Genomic DNA, 23579 nt, shown 5'->3' on the forward strand with positions numbered 1-23579 from the left:
ACCCTGTGCAAAACTGCTATTGAAATACTAGGCACAGCTGAGCCCTGAATACTACGTAGCACAGTTTTCTCACATTTGTACAGTTACAGCTTCCACAACACTTGCTTCAAGATTGAAATCTGTGATAATCCACCCCACCAGACAGTAATGCGCTGAGCAAAAAACAGTGATAATTGTCTGCATAAACAAGCTGAAATTTCACATTATCTCATTCTTCTCAAGTGCTTTGACATCGCCAAGGCAATTGCCTGCAAAATATTTCATAGGCAGTGAAAAAAATATCTTTTATATACAACTCCAGTTAATCTCATTTGGAGGAAGATCTTGCAAATCAGGCTTTAGGGTAGAAATTAAACCAAAGCATTAAAAATGATAATATATTTTGCAGACGAAATTTTTAAAGGCATGTTAAAAAACTTCCCCCCCCCCAAGAACTGAACAGTTATTTGCATTCCATTTTTACTAAATAAGCTGAGAAGCATAACATGTCTATTCACAGTTCTTGGAGGAAAATACATTCCAAAATTAATCATTAATATTCTGATTAATTATTTTACAACTTTAAACTGCAAATTAAAGTAATTTAAATAAAATATATGGTGAGACAATAAATACATACTGTCGTCGCAGATCTGACAGCTTAGCTGTCAGAGCAGATATTTCCCCCAAGGAACGAAGGATATCATCTCTTTCTTTAGGCTCCTCACACAACTCTGCAACTTTCCTTGCTTCAGACATAATTCCTCGAATGTGTTCTTCTCCTTCACTTCCGCCATTGGGATCTGCAAGCCAGTTCTTAATAGAAAGAAGTTGTAGATGAGTGAAGACAAACTATCTTCTTTTTAAATATGTTTTAATAAACAAAAAGAAAAACCGGTACAGCTGGCAGAGCTTGATTTAACAGACAGTTTTTCCTAAAAGCAATTGCTAGAGATTACATACCTTGATGTGCTATTGTCAGCTAAACGTTCTGTTTTGAACACCATGACAAATTAAATGAAACCTACCCAAAGACTGTCCATTCCTTGTCCCCTCAACATTTGCCAACAATATTTCCAGAAGGGAAGCTTAACTAGCTGTTTTAATGACTCATGATCTCAGAGGGTTCCAATGAAAAATAACAGATGCTGTTTGCACACAATGTAACACGTTCCTTGCAGAGCCCTTACTAAAACGTTACATTATCAGGCTTTTCATCTGATAAGACATACACACACACACACACACTAACATATGTGGGCTAACTACATACACATATTTATTCAGTTTTTGAAGATTTGTTATTTTATAATCATCATCACCACAAAGTAACCACGCTGAAGATTAAGCGTTACAGAAATGAAATAGCAATGGAAACAATAGTTTCATTGGCTTCTGTTTGTAGGTTCTATGCCCTGAATTCCACTCCCAAAACTCCAACTTACCTGTGCAGTCTGAAACTATTCTTTCCTTTTATAAGATGACTTTCTGTCCTAAAGATATTTCCTCACTGTAAATTCCTAACACTCAAGGTTTTAGCAATGCTAAACAATCCATGAAAAAAACAAAGCTCTAACCAAACTCATGGCATCCTCTACATGCATGAATTTAACATTTTCCTGACTGAAGACAAGTATTCTCTATATATTGTTCCTGAAGAGGAACTGTGTCGTGTTTGGATACATCTACTAAGCTCAAAAGCTTAGTGTGACATGTAACAATTTTCTGAAGCATTTACTTAATCGTTAGCAGTACCTGAGCAGCATCAATCTTCTTTGCAATAGCCTGCTTAGAGTTTGTCATGGCCTCCAACTTCCGGGCTGCATTCTCCACTTTTGCAGTGAGCAAATCCAGGCCTTGTGACACCTGCTGTGCCTTCTGCATCGCCATTGGTGTAGCACCTTGTCCTCTGCCAAAGAGCATCACAAATTCAACTCAGAATTGAGCAAAGCCTTTCTCTAACGAAGAAGCATCAAAAAGTAGTTAAAAGCATTCCCAGCAACTACTGCAAGAGTTACAGTATTTAGGTATTCGTATCTTTAAAAAGTAATTCAGGAGTAAATATCACACCATGAAACCATTATCTGTCTCCCTAGTGGATCATAATTAATAGCTTTCTAGGTTTCCTGCACAGGCTCTTTTTTACTTTTTCTTTTTTCTTTCTTTCTATGGGCAGGGGGACAGTGAGTACCACAACAAAAAATGAACTGATACAACAACAATCCAATTTGGAGTATTTATTACACTCAAGAGCAGATTAAAAAAAAAAAAGTGTTTAACACAAAGAGCCTCCCTTTTCTACACGTTAAGAAATGATACAAGTAAAACTGTGCATCTGTGAGTTCAGAATAGCTGTTTTAACAGCAGTGGAATACTGTCCATTAGAAGTAACAGATTTACCTAGCTCGGAGATCAGCAAGTTGATCAGTCATTTGGCCCAAAGTTTTGCACGTTCCCAGGATCTCCCTGCGTTCTTTGCCTGCACACAATTCTCCTGCTTTTCCAGCTTCATCAAGGATCTGTCTTATTGCTTGCTCACCAGCATCCCCTAAAAGGTACAGTCAGGTAGTAAAATATCAAATCATACACGCTTTGATATCTTTTAATAAACTGCTGGTTTAATAAAATGCTGAATGTCCCACCACACCAGTTTCATCAGGCTCAGTCATCAGAATGTATTTATTAAAATCTACGATATACACCAAATGTGATTTTTATGAGATCATATTTCTGAAACAGTACAGCATAGTAATAATAGATGGTAAATGGTGCACTTTATTTCAAGTAATTTAAAAATTCTGTGCTCATAGCTTAATTTCTGTAAGTAGAAATTCCCAAAACTTGTGATGTATTCAGGCTGAGAACAGAAAGAGCAATAAGGAAAGATTTATCCCTTTCCTCAATCCACCTCCAACTCCACCCTCTTGTGTTATGAGTATTGGCACCTCCATTTCCTCAATTAAGTTACTGTAGTGGAATTGGCTCAGAAGTCCTGCCATAAGAACACTCAGGTGACAAAAATATTATGCCGTTAGTTTGGAGTAACATATTGAGTAAAAAGTGACTTGAAGTTTTAGAATTATTTTTGCATTTGTCTCTACTAACTGAATACTTAATGTTTTACTGCTTTAATTGTCATCATAAACAACAGAAGGCTCTGAAACTAGTCATGTTGCCAGCACCGGGTATGGCAAGGGAATGAGATCAGAAGTGTAAGCAGCAGCTCCACTGGTAACAATAATTCACGTTCAACTCTGTATTATTTTGGCTTCAATTTCAGAGGAAGTTTTTCAGATATGATCTTTAAAGTCCAAATGGAACAGGCCTCCACCTGCTTTTACTCACTTTAAAGATGCACACTAACACAAAGCATTTCATATAAACCAAGGTAACTGTTTTTACAGTACTTATTTTGCACTTTTTCTGCTAAGCATTTTCTGTCAGGACTGAAAGAATAATACCTAAATTATTATTAGAAAAACCTAAAGTTATACAAACATGAAAATACAGAAGGAGGAGTTCTAAAGATTAGCAACAGTTCAGTACTGTTCAATGCAATTTATTTGGTTTCTATTTCATGAGTGGAACGCAAAGAAAAATACATACATTATACAGAGCATATGTAGACAATTTAAAACAGGAGAAAGACTGCCAGATCATTAAACACAATTTGTTTGCTTTCCAGGGTATAATGAAAAAACTACCTATGGGCTGCTTCAAAATGATTCACTACCTGTAAGTTATTGATATCCAAAGGAAATTTTGCCTCACACAAGTGAATTACTCGCAGCTTAAAAAAAAAAAAAGAAGAGGAATCAAAACACTGTGGGGTTTTTTTGTTTGTTATCTTTATTATTACCTGGAGGTGCGTTTGGATCTCTCAGCCAACCTTTTGCCTGGTTCATCTTTGAATCTATTAGGGCTAAAGCTCTTTTCATGGCTTCAGTGTCCTTTGCAAAAGAGAAACCACCATAATGATTTTCAAAAGCTCGAAGCACAAATAGCCAACTTAACAAAAGCAGACAGAAGTTATATAAAGCACAGCCTACTTACAGAAACACATCCAAGTAAGCAGCTCAAAACCCATTTCCAAACTAGCAGATCGTAGTCACTTCTTTCCACGTCAGACAGACATTTTCATTTCACTCAAAATGCAGGAAATACGCATGCAGATTCAGTGATGTTTCTGTCTCTTTATTTACTAGTGTTTTACTTTCTCAAGTCAGAGCTCTAACAAGCACGTATCTCAGAGTTAGTACCATTTTTCTCCTTAGTGTATATCATAGCATGAAGATTAGAGTCAACATTTTAAAAATGGAAATCAGCCAGTGAGTTTTGCAACTTCTGTGCACAAGACTGCACATCTGCATTTTCCACCTGCTCTGTTGTTTTAAGTCAAATAACTGCTGCCCACATGAAGTTCAACCAATAGTTAATTCCTACAATTCTCAAATAGGGAGTTTACTCTCTACAGAGACTTAAAACACACTTATTTACCCATGGCTGTTTTAAACTCAGAACTCTCCCAGGAGCATTACAGAAGCCGTTCCTTTGACTGCTATGCTGCATTCAGCACGTCTTCAGCTCGAAAAGGTAGAACTACCTGCTCCTCATCTCTCTGCATGCCCTATTGATTGTTCATGTCTCCTTCCTCCCTAGAGACCACAAGTTTTCTGCCCTATACAAATGGAAAGACAATCAACAGAGCAGGTCCCTTCATAAGGAACTATTCTGTTCTATTCAACACTACATATATATTACCAGAGTAACAAGTACCTTAAGTAACAAGTTGGGAGAAAGCCAAAACAGCTTTTTACCACACATGTAATGGAAAAATTTCCAACGAATATAACATCCCATGATTAGTATACAGATGATGAAAAGAAGCCTGCCCCTGTGCTGCTACCCATGTCCAGCTCTACAGAGAGCAGCCAGCTCCCACAGTCGAGGAGCAGTCATCTGGTATAACATGCGATACCCTGACAATGCTAAAAAAAAAAAACACCATAGTTTGGTGGAGCAGCTCATTCTGCATTCTTAGTCCTACTTTGCTATAAGCGTTCTGGCCTTAAAGCCTGTTTTATTCAGATATGTCAGTCTTTCAGCAATTCACGTAATGCAACTCAGCAAGCAACTTTCTAACAGCTCAAATGATAATGCTGGATGATTTTAAAGGCTCTTGAATCACTGCCCAAAAGAGCCCAACAAAAGCAGAATTTTTTGCACCTGGAAGACTGGTTCTTAAACCTTGAAACCAGGCTTCAGGGCTTAGGCCAAAACCTAAAGGATAAGACATTCAGCTAGGGTTGGGAGGGGGCACAATAATCTCCAAGTCATCTTCTCTACAGTGTGAGAATTGTGCATTTAATATATGACAAGAGTTAAGCAAATAAGTATATAATAAATTAAACACTGAAATGTATGTGGAAAAAACCTCACCAGCTGTGATGGGAGGTATTAGAGTTTTCTCTTGTTTTATGTATGGGCTGGAGTAACTTCAGCTTGGAATGAATAGCCTACTGGAGGCCTGTCCACCCATAAATAATTTGAAACAAAAGGATTAACTGAATTTTTAATAAGGTGACAGATGTTGCTTAGTGTGCTCATGAGATGATAGGTGTGGGATGGCTGAGAAAAGTGTTGGATGGATGAGAGGGGGCAAATATCCATTCTCCTCTTTTTACTAAAGCAGGCTTTTATGTCATCTCAGCTGCCTGCAGAAGTGCAGCTACAGCAAAATGATAAAGAAGGCTCTGAATCTGAATTTCTTATCAAGTGATTAAATTAAGGGCATTTCAGCTTCTGCATTCACCATTATCCAAGCAATACCAGCATTCATCATACAAAGGCCACAGAGTTTAATTGTTCTGCAATACAAATATTGCTATCCTGTGCAAATCTTTGCTGAAGTCTGCATGTGCAACAATATCGTGTCCCTTTCCTATTTGAAACAAAGACCTGGTTAAGTCTCAGTGCAACAGTTGCAAAGTGTTCCAGGCAGGCTGCTTGTAAAGCACAGATTTTCCATCTTCGCAGCTAAAGCTGCCATGGAAGGGAAGCCCTCTCAGCTTTAGCCTGACAAGGAGTCTCCATTGCAAGGAGATGAGTAATTTTTAAATAAGAAATTAGAATCTATTCTTAACCAGGCTTATTAGTACTGCATATGTAATAATTTCACTTTTGTTTCTGCCACAGTTCTGTATGGTATGGCAAGAAAGGTGTAGCAATCCTGGGATGCCTGGCCTTATCCCCTGACCCAGGTTAACAAGCAAGAAAATGAGAAAACAGCACAAAGGAGACATGCTTACTCCAGGCCTTACTGCCTGAAAGTGAGTAAAATTCCTGACTCTTTGAACTGTTAGAATGCCCAAACAGTTCAATACATAGGAAATTCTACTGTTTTGGGATTTGCCAGCAGAACATCTGTACAAATAAGGAAAGAAAAATTCCTCCAGATGGCCTGCAAAACATTTCATGACAATTATTTGTCACAAAAAAAAAAAAAAATTTGTTTTTCCAATTGTCTTCCCCACTGCCCCCCCCCCCCCCCCATTGGGGAAAGGAGTTCCCCAACAGCATTATTATCTATTCAAAAGAGCTAAACAACTTAATTCAATGAAGTCAAACAACTAGGGTAACACTGTCTGAAGAGGAAAGAACAAGCTGGCATTTTAAAATTCCACTCCCAAAAGAGCACTTATTCACAATATGCTTGTACAAGACTATCAAGAATTTTGAGATTATTCATGGAGCAGGTGGTATTGACACTGCCTTTTAAAATGAGCATAATAAATCCTACACTTCCCTTGCTGAATATAAAATACAACCTCTGACAAAATTAAGTGGTCTAGCCTAGTGATAACTGCATTTCATTACCAAAGAAGGGAATGTTGAAGAAAAAAAGGCAAAGGCGGCCTTCTGGCAGAATAGATAGCTTAGTCACCATCCAGGGTTCAACCCTACACAATACTAGACTTCTCAGCTTCCAAACTTTTAACTCCTTATGGAAATAGAAGGCATATAAACTGTATATTACTTCATGATTCTTTAAAAAATGAGAAGTGTAAAAGAACTGAACCACTGTAAAACAATGAGAAAAAACTGAACAGAACTGCAAATGGAACACATCAATGCACTTGGTTTTTTGTTTTAAGATTTTTGTCAGAGATCTTCATTTGCTCAGTATTTAACTTCTAAATCAGCATGTTATTTAAAGAATATGCATTTTTTTGTGTGAGGCTGTTGCAGTGAAGTAACAGCACTATGCTCTTCAGAGTCTGTAGCAAAACCATAGTAGATTATGGTAAAGCCTCAGTTCTAGCTCTATACATTTGTCCCTTCCACATCTATGATGATTTTGTGATACACTCACATATAAACAATTCAAGACAGAATAACAAACAAAATGAACTAATATCAACATTAGGATGTAGTACACAGAAAATTGTCAAGGCTGTGTCTTGAATTTTGCCTCAGAAGTGGATGGGAAGATCTTTCCCTTAATCATCAGGCATGAAACGCATGCAACAGTCATCTTGAGTAGAAATTAAGAGATTTCATTCTCCCTCTCAACAAATAAACACATATATACACTCACACACAAATACAAGGAAAAGGCCAATAACATGGGGCCAGCAGAGAACTAGTTCTCCATCTCACTGCTTTTCAGTCAAAACTGTTTGGTTAATGCCCAGTGATAGAGCTCCAAATTGTGAACGTCTTCATTCAAAAGCAGAAACAAATTTTAAAAATTCTCTGCTCAGAGCGTGAAATGGAACTTCAATTACACTTCACTGCACTACATTCACATACATAACAAATACTGATCAATATTTTCCATGTGGAGATACTGCCAGAACACCAACCTTTCTCTTAATGAAATCCTTTATTTAACGTACCTTGCAATAACATAAGTAAGAATAAGACTGGCTTGCCAACTTTCTGCAAGTCATTTTTCTGTTTTTCAAAACCAGGAAAGCTTCCAAATTTAACTAAAATAGAACTGCATTTGCACTTCCTAAAATACAAGAGCACTTAAATTTAAAAATAAACCTGAATTTAAATATGTACATTAAAAAAATCTGAAGTTTAAAGCCTGGACCTGAAGAATGTGAACCATCAGAACTGTAAGAAGGCTACTGCCAAAACACTAAGGAATGGACAATCCCCAGTTTAATAAAGCTTTCTGGGCATGCAGTAAGCTTTTTCCTGCATGACTGGACCCTTTATTTGCAACACTAGTAACATAAACTAACACAAAAGCATTCAACAACAATGTGCTCTAGAATCTTGGGGTAGCTCTGATCAGATTCAGAAAGATAGTTTCAGTGCAGTTCAGCTTGCCATTGCCATTTTCTTAGTGACAGCCAATTCTACACATTTGCCTATTAAAAGTCATTTAAAACCTCAACGTGTAAACATGTAAGTATGGTGTTACAGCTGGCACACAAATAAGAAGTTGCACAGCACACAGTCTGCACACAGCACAAAATCCCACATACATGCTTGTTTTGTTTTAGTAAAAGGTAGAGGTGTAGGGTGTGTAAGAAAGCTTACCTTCTAAAGGTGAGAAAAGGGTAAGAAACAGAAGAACAAAAACAAAGATGCATAAAGTAGTCATAATAAAGAAGTGATAGTGACAAAATAACTCAAAAGGTAAACTGAGGGTCAAGTGCCAAACAATATAGCCCTAAGTGATTTTAATGCCTAGATTACACTGGTTAGATTTTCTGCATGAGATTTTATTTGTTAATGAGCCTGGCTTCAGATTCCAATACCTTCTTCAAATTTTACCATTACTTGTTGCTTATATTATAAGCCCTTAAAAAAAAAAAAAATCACTTTAGCCATTTATTTCAAGTTACTTCAAAAAAAAAAAAAAAAAAAAAAGTAGGTATCTGAATTGCGCAGTTGCATTCTTCAGTAAGCCCACAGTAACACTTTATATGATTCTACCCATCAAACAGCTTTAGGATCTGTTGTACATTGCAGTATCTTCAGTATCTGCCTGAGAACTCCAGGCTAAGCAGTTGCAGTTAATTACACAGCTTAATGCTGAGTCAAAAGGACCCAATACTGCCCACTTGCCTGCTTCACAGCAAGGCTCTTTGGATTAGCCCATTTTTTTGTGCTAAGTAAACACTTAAATTTTAATTCCATATCCAGGCTAAAAATGGACAGCAGCTGGAGGGTGTTGGTGTTCAAGAAAGCACCCTGAAAATTAACTGAAGCCCCAGGCCCTCTTCACAAGGAATACAACAGTAGTCTGTCTTTTTGAGTAGGAAGTAGAGGGGAAAAAAAAAAAAAAAAAAAAAAATCACAGGTAATCCTACTTGCGGATGCCAAGCAACAGGACCATCTTAAGGCACAGAACAGTTTCTTTTATACCTAACTTACACCTGTGAAATATGACAATTTACATTTGCTCTACATAGCAACAACAAAAAAAACCCTTTAAGAGAAATGTACTATATTCCATGGTTACTTAACCACACCAGGACTCAAATGTGAATAAAACTAAGACTTCTGTGACCATTCAGCTCCAGTAACCTTTGGGCCACCTTCAAGTTTCACACTTCTTTAACCCAGCTTGTAAAGAAAAAAAGCTAGTTTTGAAATCAAGACAACCATCTCCAAAGACGTTGTTCATCACTGACAAAATTATATAATGTGATAACAGTGTTGCAAAACTGATGGACAAATACATATTTTAACAGTCTGAGTTCACAAGTGTTTAAGTCTACAACACAAGAGTTGCCCTTCCATATCCAAATGTAGATGTGAAACATACCTTGCTGGCCCAGGCATCTTCATCCCAGGAAGTGAGTTGTAACACACGAATTATTTCATTTATCTCAGCACTCATTTTCTCTACTGTGAAATTGCGGTTTTTCAAGGCCTCTTCTATTCCCTGGCTTTTAGTGTTTTTTGTGGTTACAAAGATCTTCATAGCTGTAAAAATACCATAAATCAGGAAAAGCTATACATAGGATAAAATTAATATTGAAGATATTGAGAATACTCACTGCAAAATACAATATACAATCTCTGTTTCAATGCAAGATTATCTGAAAGGAGATTGTAGTTATAGTCAGCTGCACTGTCTACATCTACAAAAATATTTTTAACATTACCATATGGATTTCAGAACTGAAACCAGTTAATTAGACTGGCATGGCAGTACTTCTGTTGCACAAACTATATTCATAATCTGCAATTAACAACATTGTCAGACATAAAAATACAGGCTGTGGTATGCGTTATTTCATGCCAGGTTACAGCACATCCTGCACACAATGTCATTATTTCCTTGTTGCTGCAGCTGCTGGTGTTTGTTCAGTGCAGTAGGATCCACAAGCTACTACCAGAATTTCATTTCATTAATTTGCCATTAGTCTGTTAACATACCACAGTTCTTTCTCTGTATTTACCTACAGTTCCATACACAGGTAAGTATCAAATGTACTCCATTCATACCACTAATCATCACCTTTATGATAGCAAACGTACAGCATCTGAAGCATTAATTTAAGAGTACTTCCGAATGGAGACAAATCAAGCTTATCCATACTCACAATACAACCATTACACTGAATAACTATGCAGAAGAGGTGAAGGGGAGGCAACGCAATACATCTGTGTTAACTGGTTTATGATGCATTTCTGCTCTGTAATACAGTCAGGAAAACGAAGCCAAGTTCACATCCTTTGATATCCTGGCAACAGCCTGCACAGGTCTCCTCATCCAGAGGAAACTGTGTTCACCCAATTTTTACGGTTAGAGTTATAAATCAAAGAAAAAAAAAGTCATAGCAAGAAGGGATGATTATCTCCATACATTTCACTACTCTCTCACAGTCTGCCCTAACAAGCAAACATCTCTTCTGCCTGCCTATACATGGGTCAGCACAGTGAGATACTGCCAGTGCCTTCACATAAAAGGAAACGGTGATGCCAGCAGGATGTTATGTCCTTGTAAAAGAACATGGTACACCGGAACCAGGAATGCTACAACAGTCCACAGGGAAGGCTCCAAAACATTACATCTCTCCCCTGTTACAACTCAGCTTCTCCATTAGACCATGCCTCTTATCATCTTGCAAGAGCAGTTAGGGATATTTACACAGAGCCAGTTAGGCATACGTACTAAATAACAGTTGCTGAAGTGCTTTATCAAGCAAGCAAGCTGAGATCCAAATTTTAAAAAAAATATATATATATATCAAATATATTATAAGGTTATTTGCCACCAGTACAAAAGCAGTGTCAAGGCTGGTATTTTTCCATGCGCACAAAACAACTGAATTCCAGTTCAGAATAGACACCAACTCAGAGTTACGTTATTTAAGTAAAAGAATACCTGAAATAAGAACAGGCAATAGCTCCTTCACAGTATTCATGGAGTTCACCAACATAACCCTATGTTCCTGATGAGTTAATTCCTGTTGTCGCTCATCGATCATTTTTGCCATCTTTGTCATTCCTTAAGATTAAAGAAATTAAACATTATCAGAAGTGCAGAAATGCAATATTAGGTTTAATTTGCAACAACTGAGCTTTCTAAACTTGAACAAAGTATAACGAGTACTGGCAATTTCATTTCAAGCATATTTTTATATTAGGATCTATTATTTGAATTGTATTCCAGATGTTTCAGTGAAGTCTATGATTCAAAATCTAGCCACTATGCAACGAAAAATGGAAGACTCAAAACTCTTGATTTAGAATACCAGCAAGAAAATAGGAAAATAACCAAAATAACTGATTTAAGACATTAAGTCATCTCATGGCCCCTGGAAGCAAATTTGCAGGGTTTTTTTTCCTCTTTGCTGGAACTCAATCAAAGCATTAAGAGTTGATGACAAAAAAAGCAAACAGTTTTTTACTTGTTTGTTTGCTTGTTTTACCTTCAAAGACTTGGTCCTGGGTTCTACCTAAGCTCAAGAATTATATCTATTTGTACTTCAGCTCTGCTGGAAATATTTCTGTGTTCTCCAAGTTTGGAAGGAATTAAATTTATTCTACAGCAAATCTACTTTCAAGAGCTAAAATTGGCCAAATTTGCCACATGGCATAAGTGGAAATTTCAGGGAGAGTTCCACAAAAATGAAAGCTGATTTAAATTGGTGCTGTCACACTCCCACCTTTTACTCATCAAAAGACACAAAATCAGCAGAAATTCACATTCCGTGTTACCTAAATAATTTTCTGCTTATTGGGATTAAAAACATCCTCATTTAACAAAAGTTTAAAAGAGTCTTAATGCCAGTCTAAAAAGTAATCGAGCCTCCACACTGACAGCAGAGCAGATAAGCTGCATGGAACCACCTTTGTGTACAAAGGATATAAGACATCTCAAAGTTGTCACATCCTCCACTCTTCTTCCAGTCTAAAACCTCTGAGCACTTTTTTGATCAGGTCCCTGCCTGAGGTGGGAGAGGCTGGACTCGTCCCTTCCAATCCATATCATTCTATGATTCTATAATCTTGTTGTTTATACAGTACTCACATTGACCGTAAGATCAGATGTGATAGAACTGAAAGGAACAAGGACTACTAGCAAAAAAAAGTTTTGTGGGCATGGACTGTGTTAAGTAACGTGTAGTTCAGGGTCTTTTCCTGAACTGTTTGTAGAGCGTGCCAGAAAGAAGAGATGAACTGTTTATCCAAAGCAGGGATAGAGAAGATCACTTCTAAGAAATCACACTGTTGTCTAAGTCCTAATATCTCCATCATACACCTAAAACAGGAAGTTATGTCAAAAAAGTCCAGTGAGAAGTCCTAAGTGACTGAGCCAAGTAGAGAAAAATAAAAAGCTTAAGGAACATTTTAAAGACATGGAACATAATGACCAAAGAGAAACCAAAATTGAACAGTAAAAACAGAGAGAAAAACAGAAGACTGTTCTTTCTGTTTGATCCTTTCCTATTCAAAATGAGGCAAAAGTCAGTTTAGCTAAAGGTAATGTCTCATGGAACATAAAAGAAATTTCATGAATGCTATATCTTCATAAGCAACCTAAAAATGGCGTAGAGTACACATGTTAAATAAAAATAGTGCAATCTTTAAGCACATCATGGACAACAAACACACTGTGATGTGAGAGTTGCTAGTCTGTTACTATCCCATTTCATTTATGAGCTAGGTCTCCTTACATTACATATGGATTCTCATATATATCTACAAATAAAGTCTTGACAAGCATTCTTTAGTTCAGTGTAACTTCACTGCAACACATTCCTACCTTTCCAACACAGTACCTACTTCATACAGAATGTTTTTGTTAAACAACCTTATGCTAGCTGAAACCAAAGCATTTGAAACACTGGATGACAGAGATTGATGGTAGGTTTCCTCTATAACAACTCAGTGCCTCAATTCCTCATCGTTTATTTTCACCACTGAAAGAGTGCAAGCTAGCACAGTGAAGTAACAAGCAGCCAAGGAACATCAAATAATGAAAGAGAAGAGTTCGGATAACAGCTGGGCTTTTGCATTAAGCAGTAAGACAGCTATATCAGCAACCTCATGAAGATGTTTTTTATATATAACATGCAGATTCTACTACTCTAGAAATTCCTACTAGATCTAACCAACTCAGGCAGTACACACATATTGGCATCTTAGCCTTGGCAGCTGTAGCCTTCTCAATTTTTTGTTTTATTCCTACTAATGCATACACAATCAATTCACCTAACAGTGTACAAAAAATACAAAAAAAAATACACATTGCCTGTACATGTCATTTACCAGCATCTTGATTATCCTGTACTCATTAGGAATGTCAGTGACAAAATAGTAGTCAGTCATGTTGTAGTACAAAACTCTTTCCAACAGACACTTTCAAACCAACTGCTTTATCATATTCTGAACACTCAGAACTTGGTTAGGTGAGTAAGGTGTGGAGCAGGGAAAAAAAAAAAGGAAGTAGAAGACTGCACTTAGAATGTTTATAATAGAATGCAGCATATCAAACCTGGCCCTAGATTCTTTGTGTATGTCACCAAATCCTCCATAGTCTCTACTACTTCTGCCACAGTCAGATATTCCAATATTCCTTTGCAGACACGGATGATTTTACGGACCTAGAAAAGAAACATTCCACCATTTATTTGACGAAGCAATGTTACACTTGAATTAGAAATACAAGCTTATAATTAGAACAGAATATGCTAATGCTAATATAATCTACAGGCAATCAGAAGTGTCTGAAATACTGCTGAAGTTACTCAATTTTGTATCTGCAGAGTGTTTTATTTACAAAAAAACGTATTTAATCAGCACTGCTTCAATCAGAAATGTAAAAGCCTCCTTTTAATATTTTCACTTTACATAAGAACTAAAGGATAGCATTGAGAAACTATAAGGAAGTACACGTACATATGCTGGCATGCTCTATATTTTCTTTTGCCATTTCATCTATTAAAAATTTAAAAATCATTTAAAAGAGAAAGCAAAACTACAAAGAAAGCACACTCTACATGTTCACAGGAGTTGTTATTCACTATGCAGCTTCACATATGTATAAGGCACTATTCAGCACTCTGGTAGGAAAGACAGATCCAACATCTTAATCCTATCAGAAAAATCTGTCTATGAAGACTATACCAGTTACCTCTGGATTTCTGCCTCAGTAACTTAATTTTTTTTTTTTTTTTTTTTTTTTTTTTTTTTTTTTAAGTTCACATTTCATTACACAGAGCTCTCCTAAGCCAGTTAACGTTATCATCTCACTTCGAGCTACAGAATTTCTGACATCACATAGAATTCACATTGATAAATGACTTAACATTTAATTTGGAATTACCTCATGAAGCGTTCAACCCTTAGAATAGATCATCAATTAATTTAAAATTCACTTCGGTTTTGTACCAGTGTTAGTGTATCTTGAAGCATAGCAGGATACAAACATGCTAAGTTTCCTACTAGTCAAAAGTTGATCATTTTAGGCTATTACTTTTTTTTTTTTTGTTAAAAAAAGACAGGAGTTCAGTGAAGTCGTAACTGCACAGAACTCAAACTCTTTCCTAAACACTGGAAAAAGGGAGATTAAAAGATGTTACCTTCCTTGCAAATATGGCCTGTAGTACTTTGTAGCATCTGTTAAAAAGGACTGAAATATGAAATCTGAGACATTTCAAAGCATTCTCTCTGTTTCAGAGAAACATGCTGACAGTACCATGAGTTGACTGAGACGATGTCATGGTAGATCACTAAGAATAGCAGCACGCATAACACAGTTTCTCAGATTAAGAGATTGCTGCAAAGCTAAACTTTAGAATTAATATGAGCATTTCTAAGCATTAGCTTTAATTCCCCATAACAGCATGGTATTTGCTACTCAGGTAAGTGTAAAATTCCATATTCCCAGTGAAAGTGTTACAAGAGTAAAGGAAGACTCATAACCCTTAGCTAACAAGAATCAGATACTCAATAGCAACACACGCCTACCTTTTTAAAGAACAACAAGTTTTCTTGTGTTTCTGGCTTTTTTCCATTAAGGCACTGTGAACAGCACCTTAGAGCCAATTTTTGGCTTGCACAGTAGCCAAGTGAAATAACTTTTAGAATGATCAGAACACATCCTCAGGCTGACCATCAGACATCCACACTTGTTGTATCTTCCCCCCCCCCAAAATCCATTAAAGTGCCACAGCTAATGGGTCAAACAAAGAAATGTTAATGAATGATGCTGGGCTTTTCAGTGAGATATAGAATTAAAATATGGGTACAGTGAATGAAATAAAGAAAAATGCCAGCAGGATATAAGACAGTTGGCAGAATCTGGCCTTTTTGAGGAACAACCCCAAGCAACACAAACATCGTATCATTCAAAGATGACATTAACAATGCAGTCCACCAAGACTAAGCTCCTTCGGACAGAAAGTCCATCTAAGGCAATCAGGACAAGGCAATAAACACATTCAGCCGTTCAACAGTTTACACTAGCTCATTTGGTTAGGTAGATATTCAAATTCAAAATACTATTGTGCAGATACTTAAGTCACTCATGTTAGGATTCCTACCTCTGCTTCATCAAATGTCAGAAGCAAGTCTGATGTTCCAGAAAGGATGCCTCTTGATCCATCAATTAGGTAGTCACGAGCTGGTACAGAATAAGGATCTGCCTGCAGCATCTGGGCTGCTCGAACGAGCTTGGTGCAGGCATTCTCTACTCTGCAGAAAGTCAGACAAAACTCGCTGAACACTTTGTAAAGCAACAGACTTCAAAATGCTGAAGGATTTGTTTTTAACTTTACTACTGTTATTTCTGTCAAGCTATTAACATAACAATTCAAAAGATATCAAGAGCTGGAACAACAAAAATTTGGGGTTTTGCTTGCCTCTTTTCATTTCTTCGTGACAGCTCAGAGGAACACAAAATGCAGACTTCAATTCCAATGCTACTCATAGCTGTACTTACTGAAGACACTGACCATGACTTTCCCCTATTCTCTTTCATTTAAGAGCAGTGTAAATACATAGGCTCTACACACGATTGCCGTGTGTTCATTCAAATTACATCAAGTTCCAAAAGCCAAATACTTTTAATACAGCAAAATTATCTTCCAGTTTTTTCCCCCCGTGCTTATCTGAGCCCTTTTTCCACTGACCACTTGGGCACACTCTTTTCTCATATTTTCAATTAAATGCTATTGGAAAATCAGTTGTTCCACCCTCTTTCTCCCCGCCAAAAAACACTCCTTACTACACAAATGACACAACTTAATGGTTGCTTCCAATACTGGTTGCACTAGAAATAAAACTCGTTACAGGAAATCATGATTATTTTTTTTCCAGAAAGTAAAGTTTTTAGCTAATGGCTCCCTTAAGCAGATCAAATTGGGTCCGCTGACCTTTCCATAACCTGCTCTTTAGCAAGACATCTGCTCTGCACATCAGGTGGTGGGAGCTCATGACAGAGCAGGAATGCACAGGAGAACGCTAACACAGAAATTGGGAATGCTCTGCTCATTATTATGCCACGCACTCATACAATCAAAGTCAATTGAGTCCACTAAATTACATTTCGCCACTTCTCAAATTTATTCTTCTCAAATCTGCCAAGAAAGGGATTATACAAACAACATATTCAGCTCAGAAATACTTCATTTCCTACAGTTCAATTTCATGGTCATCTGTTTAATACTAATGATTATCTCAAAGCTGGCTTTTTCATTTGTGGAAAAAAAAAAAAAGGAAGGTAAGCATGTATTATCCCCAAAAGTCACCATACTTCAGCACAAAAACCAAATTCCTAAAATTCAGAGATTTCTTTTACAGTTTCCAAGAGTGGCACCTTCACAAGGAAATCTTGAGTATAACTTGTACAATGCCTATTCTGATTAAACTTCCCAATCAACGCATTTGGAAGATTTCAGGAGCATGCACCATGTACAAAAAAGCTGAGAGAATTTTCTACAATAGATGCCCCTGATAATTGCAAAGCATACATGGCAGGGAACAAGAGACAGGAAAAGAGGAGAAGAAGCAAAACATTTACTTAGAACTTTTTTTCCCCCATAAGCCTAAACATTCACTGCAATGAGTTCCTCATTCCTCACAAAAGTCAACCACATTGCCAAGCTTTCAATAGAAGTTCATTGCTGTTTCAAGCGTTCAGCCAAAAACTTCTTTAAAGCACTGCTGAGACACAGAATCTTGGCTATTTTATTATTTTGTATTTTATGAGTAAAAACCGCACCTCAAGTATTGCACAGCAAGAAAAAAGAAAACTTCAGTTGTATACATGCTTAGATAGGAATTTTAAGACAATTTCTTTTTTTTTTTTTTTAAATGCAGAGATGAATTAATTAATGTTAATGATTTCTGTGAGTTGCCACAACATCACCTATTATTTGTTACATTCAGAACCTCACAACAGAAATTATTTCTAGTTCGCAAAGGGAGACAGGAATGGTCAAAGAACATCAAAGCTGGAGATCTTCCAATGCCAGAAGACATTAGAATACTAGATCATAAAGGAGCCCACACATGCTTTAATACTAAATTAGACACTAGTACAGCAGAAATACTTTAATTCGTTTTAATATTCAGGCAGTTGGCTTATAAATAAAAATTCTAAATGAAAGAAAAAAACAGCCAAATAACTGCCAGATATGTAAACAAAACTGTACTCATTACACAAACAAAATTACACAATACCTCATTTAAAGGTTAAGTTCACTAAGCAAGGCATATTTTGATGCTTGGTTTCTTAGACTTACACATATGACAGCTGTAATGTAATTGTTTTTGCATAGGTCAGAATGCCAACACCCATTCAAAAGCCATTAAAACCCATTCTTAACATTTTTCACAAAAGCTCAGTTGCTAAAATACACTGTGAAAACATCTTGCATTTTACTTTTCACTCTGCTTCCTTTTGAGTAGTATTTTGCATTGATCTTGATCATATTGAGAACAACGCTTCTGGAACAGCTTTTCAGTAAATAAAAAAAAAAAATGTTTGATTAAACAGTTTCAGCATAACGTCTGTTTGTTTTTTTTTAAAATGTTTAATGGAAGCCTGAAGTGCTGGGGGTGTGGTTAAAAGTATGTGACAGCTAAAAGACTGACTGCCTTTTTTTGTAAGGACTTCTTGCAAGAAGCTTCAGCCGATCAAACAGTTCACATTAATTGCTCATGTGAACTACTGGCCACAGTAGGCAGGACATCTCTTCACTGGCAAATAAGTACCCATTTACCACACTGTATCAAAGAATAAGAGGACAGAGTCAGCTGAACAGCTGGAATAATGCAAGACCATGATACGATCTAGTTTACAGCAACTCACCTCTATCTTCCTATAAATCACCCCTATAATCCCACTGTGTTCACTTCACTCACCGAACACTGAAAGTTAGACTTTGGCACACATACACCCACAACATAACCTGCACTGAAGACTTAAACAGAAGTAAAGATGGAGAAATCGTGCCATTAGGTTTATATATAAATGCAGTTATTTTTAAGTCAGCTGATACTCTTTAAATATTCAGTTCAAAGATGTATGTGAAAGAACATTCAGTTTTTCCTAAAGCTGTTCCTCCATTAAGAACAGGAAAATGCACTGCTCATTTACTTTCTTTCAATTTATGCTCCCAATTACAGAAGATTAAGCATTTACAAATACGTCAAACAGAAAATGACACATGTATAGTCTCAGTTTTGCAGCCAATTCAATCTAATCCTTGTATATTACGATTTTTTTTTTTTTTTTAAAACGAAACTATTTTAAGTGTATCTATTTCAGAGGATTAACTACAATAGAACTATGTTAACACCAGCCAAGTTATGTACAGAGCTGACTAACACAGGTCATGCTTCTTACACCCACACTATTTTCAGTAGTCAATCAGTTTCATTCTTGATATCATCATCTTTGTAATACTGGAGTAAAAAAAAAAAAAAAATTTTTTTTAAATCAGCTTATGCTAAACTACCTTTGTGGTTTTCTCTCTCTCTCTCTTTTTTTTTTTTTTTTTTTTTTTTTTTTTTTTTTTTTTTTTAAGGTTTTAGCTCTGGAATGAAGATGACTGCTCAAATGGCTAACAATGCCATTTATGTTTGAAAAAGGCTTGCTTCAATTTCTAATAAATCAATCATAGTGATTGATTTAAGCTCACTACAGTTCAGATTACTCACAGTTTAGAACTACTTCACATTTTATTTTTATGTAGATTAACATCAAATTCTTAATATAGTAGCCTAGCAACGCAACTCCAACTTGGACACAGAAATCCTGTTAGTATAGAACAGCATTACTGCTCAATTAATGTATTGAGTCCAAATATGCAAGTTAAATACAGACAAATTTCTACTATGACCAGTCAGGTGTTGCACTATTCTTCAACTTGTGACTGTAGCTTTTTCCTTCTTTACATTAAATTTTTCACAAGTAACACAAACACAGTGCAAAACATCTGATGAAAATTACAGGCATTACTCATACTCCCTCAGGACTAAGAGAACTGAGATAAAGAATAGCATTTTTTAACTCTAGGTCAGTAGTTCCAATGTGGTTTATGTCAGCGGCAAGCCAAGGGATGCATGACAGCTTCTCAGCAGCCAACAAATAGATCCGCTGTGCAATCACACTCCTACTGGAAAACCTGACACATTACCACTACACATACTCATTATGAACCCTCAGTGTCAATTTCAAGCAAGCCAAAACCTAAGTTATTAACAGGACTAAACAGATCATCTTCCTCATCATCGAAGACAGGTTTCCTCCAGTTGGTGTTAATTTTGAGAGGTAAAAATAGGCACAGAGACTGCAGCACTTGTGCGTGCAGGCTGCGCCTTACCCCATCAGACAAGTGCTAGTGCAAGTTCTTACAGAGGACTGAGACTTTCTGAATCAGCACTTCAGAAAAAAACACCCTGCCCTTTAAGAGAAAAACAACACTCATCTGTTTCACCTCCTGCATCCAAGTCCTGCCCTGTAACACAGAAACAGTGCAATTCCCTTGGGAGCTCACTCACTACTGTTGCTTGTTCCTACAGCACACACAGCTAGAATGCTCCACAGCATTAGCAAGGAATTGTTAACAGAAACAAACTCATTTTGATATGAACTCCACATTAACAAAAAAAAAAAAAAAAAAAAAAATGCAACAGGTAATCATTTATAAAGGCTATTGGTCATTCATAATTCATGTTATTGCACTTAGGATATTAAGAATGACGTGCAGTACATTTCATTACTGTGGCATAGCTTTGTATCCCACTTTTTATGTTATATTACAGTCCAAGCACTCATGAATTGTTGAATAATGTCCTTGCTTTCAGTATAACATGGTATTATTCAGCTGTGCCTCTACCTCATTTCTACAGTAACTGAGCTATGTAAGTCTCCAGAATCCGATATACGTTGATCAAAGACTGGCAGTAGTATAGCAATTGAGAAGCCTTTTTTTCCTTAATCTCTTACTTATTTCAGTGAACAGTAAGTTGGAAATTAACTAAAAACTCTACACATCATAGAAAAGATCTACACATCCAAGAAAGTGAGCAGGGTTGCACATTCATACACAACTCACCAAGAAGAAATGCTTTCATCTCATTTCAATACGTGCCCATACACACTTTCCAATAAATAAATAAAGTAAGAAAACAATTTTGCCAAACTAGATCACAAGGCAGGAACTCAGCATAATAAATACTGCAGTGGACTGTATCAAAGGCACATTTAGCTGAGTACCCTGTTTTCAAAAGTAGCTGCAAGTATATGCCTTTGGAAGGATAAGCAATTATCATACTCTTTCTGGGCACTCTCCCATCTTCCAACTGATTTCAGTTCTTAGGATTTCCTGTAGTTTGTCTTATTTGATATCCCACAATAGATTCCTCTGAGTATTTGGCTGTTACTCTCCAAACATACATGAAGATTTTTAACAGCACATGGCCTGTGTAAATAAGCCCTCCCTACTGCTGGTTTATGAACTACTAAATTAATGCAATGCATCCATTCGGTTCTCGCACAGAAAGGTAAGTGGAAATTTCCACCTTCTCCATGCAGCATTCAAGGCATGGTAAGTAATATACAATGACATTTTGGTTGCTCAAACCTGGCTGATAAACATTTGGCTTATGTTTTGACACCTGCTGAGCACATTATAGATGTTCTCATCAATGCACCACAGCTCCAGAACCTCTCTCTTACTATTCATAATGGCCAGTTCAGAGCCAACCAACACCTCAGAAGCTAGAGCCACTGCTCTGCCACACATGCACAGCTTCAGACTTTAAAAATATTTTCATCCGTGCTTAAAATCAAATAAATCAGTTTAATATATTCCTGCTGTAATTTCTCATTCATGGATTAATCTCACTTTCTTGTATTGAACTTTGGGCTATCAGCAAGTTTCACCTTACTTTTCATCCTGATTTACAGGGCATTTGTGAGCATGCTAAAAAAAAACATAGATCTTTAAAGCCCCACTGACTACCTCTCATCTTTACCAGGGCTAACATGTATTTTTTTCTTCCACTTTTCATCTTCTCTTTGTAAAATCTTTTCTTATTAACCTGTGTATACCTTACAGGTATACAGGTTTTCTTAAAAAGTCTTCAGCCTTTGCAAAAAACTTCAGAAATCAGAATATGCCATATAACTTTAATTACTCTTTCCCTTGCTTGTAGCAATTCCAAGAACAGAAGCATATGTCTTAGAAAGCACAATTTCCATCCACAGAAGGATATACGGGTATGTATTTCATATCTACTAACTTCCCTCTTCAGAAGAGACCATTTGCTTCAAGGCTACATTTGACCTATAGACCTTGTTTCCTTGATTCCCCTAGAAAGCTCCTGAAGCCATAGCAATGCCTCGACAAATATGCTGTGTTATACAGCCACTTTCACATATGCCTACCAAATTAACACAAAACATTTGAAAATACCATATCATCTCTGCAAATGTTAAGCAAAGTATAAACAGCGTATAATTAAGTGTAGTTATTAATCTGAAAACTCTTACTTGTAAAGGAAGCTACACCCTAGATTTTATTTATATAGATCTAACAGGAGAAGTCATTGTGAAAAAAGTAATTCTGGAAAAAGGTCAGCCTCAAGCCTCCAAAGAGAACTATTTAGACAAGACTGTTTTCTACTCCGTACAGCAGAAGTGAGTAACATTGACTCATCATTGGAACAGGTTTCCCGTACAAACAGCAAAAGATTTACAATAAAATGAGTTTACTTGATGAACGCTGGTGGCATGTCCCTTTTCAAGATCTGGTCTTCTGTTGTCTGCACAGTCTCTTTTCCAACCTGCAGGAAAAAGAAGTTACAGTTAAGATCGAGAATGTCAGTGTAAAGCCTAGATGAAAACAAAGAGCCAAAAAATAGTAGTCATACTTCATGACAGCTAGGCTACTTGCTGTTGTATCTAGCTTTGACACCATTACATACCAAATTAGTCCACTGCCTTAGAAATTTCTATGTTCTCTCCCTCCAACACCTCTGCTGACAGAACACTCATCCCCCTCTTCATTCTCCACAGAAACACTATGTTTGCTGCATTTAATTGTGTTGGGGAAGAAAGAAAATTTAAACAAAAAAAAAGAATTCCTCTGTAGGTTTTGCTCCCTCCAAACCCATCAGTCAGAAGCCAAGTTGCAAGTTAAAAAAAAAAAAAAAAAAAAATCCTATTTTGCTACTGAACCTGCCCACTCTATTAGAAAAATTTAGTTAATTACTGAGAATACACTTCACATCCACACCATCCATAGACAGAAATAATTACACAGAAGCTAATTGAGTGATAGATCTGGGCTTTTCTATATACTAACTCATGTGTTATACAGTAGAAGTCTTTATAATTGCTAGATGGCTCTCTAGACTGTGAGATCACCAACTTGACAAAATATTTCCAGCTCCTTTGTTCACTGTGTTTTCCAGCTGAATAAGCCATTCAGAAAGGCACCACAAAGCAGAAGGTCATTAGCCCAGACACTAGCATGTGTCAAGAGCTGCCAAGCCTGCTCAAGCTAGACAAGATAGCACTAAAAAACTCTTCATCAGCTGGTACTTAAGATTTGCTGGGTTTTTAACAGAAGTTGCAGTGTGCCAACATGCACGCACTTGCCAAT

General features: G+C 36.7%; 1 protein-coding gene across 2 annotated transcripts in view; it reads right to left on the reverse strand.

Moving 5' to 3' along the window:
- Positions 1–23579, reverse strand: part of VCL (vinculin) — a gene marked incomplete at both ends in the record, with an annotated part of 56127 nt that overhangs the window by 15413 nt on the left and 17135 nt on the right. For both annotated transcript variants that reach the window (XM_079535265.1, XM_079535264.1), the window contains 9 exons: positions 620–795; positions 1735–1888; positions 2380–2527; positions 3839–3929; positions 9770–9930; positions 11339–11461; positions 13955–14063; positions 16005–16155; positions 22688–22758. In XM_079535265.1, coding sequence (XP_079391391.1) covers positions 620–795; positions 1735–1888; positions 2380–2527; positions 3839–3929; positions 9770–9930; positions 11339–11461; positions 13955–14063; positions 16005–16155; positions 22688–22758 — 1184 coding nt within the window. The remainder of the gene's footprint in view (positions 1–619; positions 796–1734; positions 1889–2379; positions 2528–3838; positions 3930–9769; positions 9931–11338; positions 11462–13954; positions 14064–16004; positions 16156–22687; positions 22759–23579) is intronic.

The sequence above is a fragment of the Tetrao urogallus genome (assembly GCF_951394365.1).
Source record: "Tetrao urogallus genome assembly, chromosome: 5".
Classification (NCBI taxonomy): domain Eukaryota; kingdom Metazoa; phylum Chordata; class Aves; order Galliformes; family Phasianidae; genus Tetrao; species Tetrao urogallus.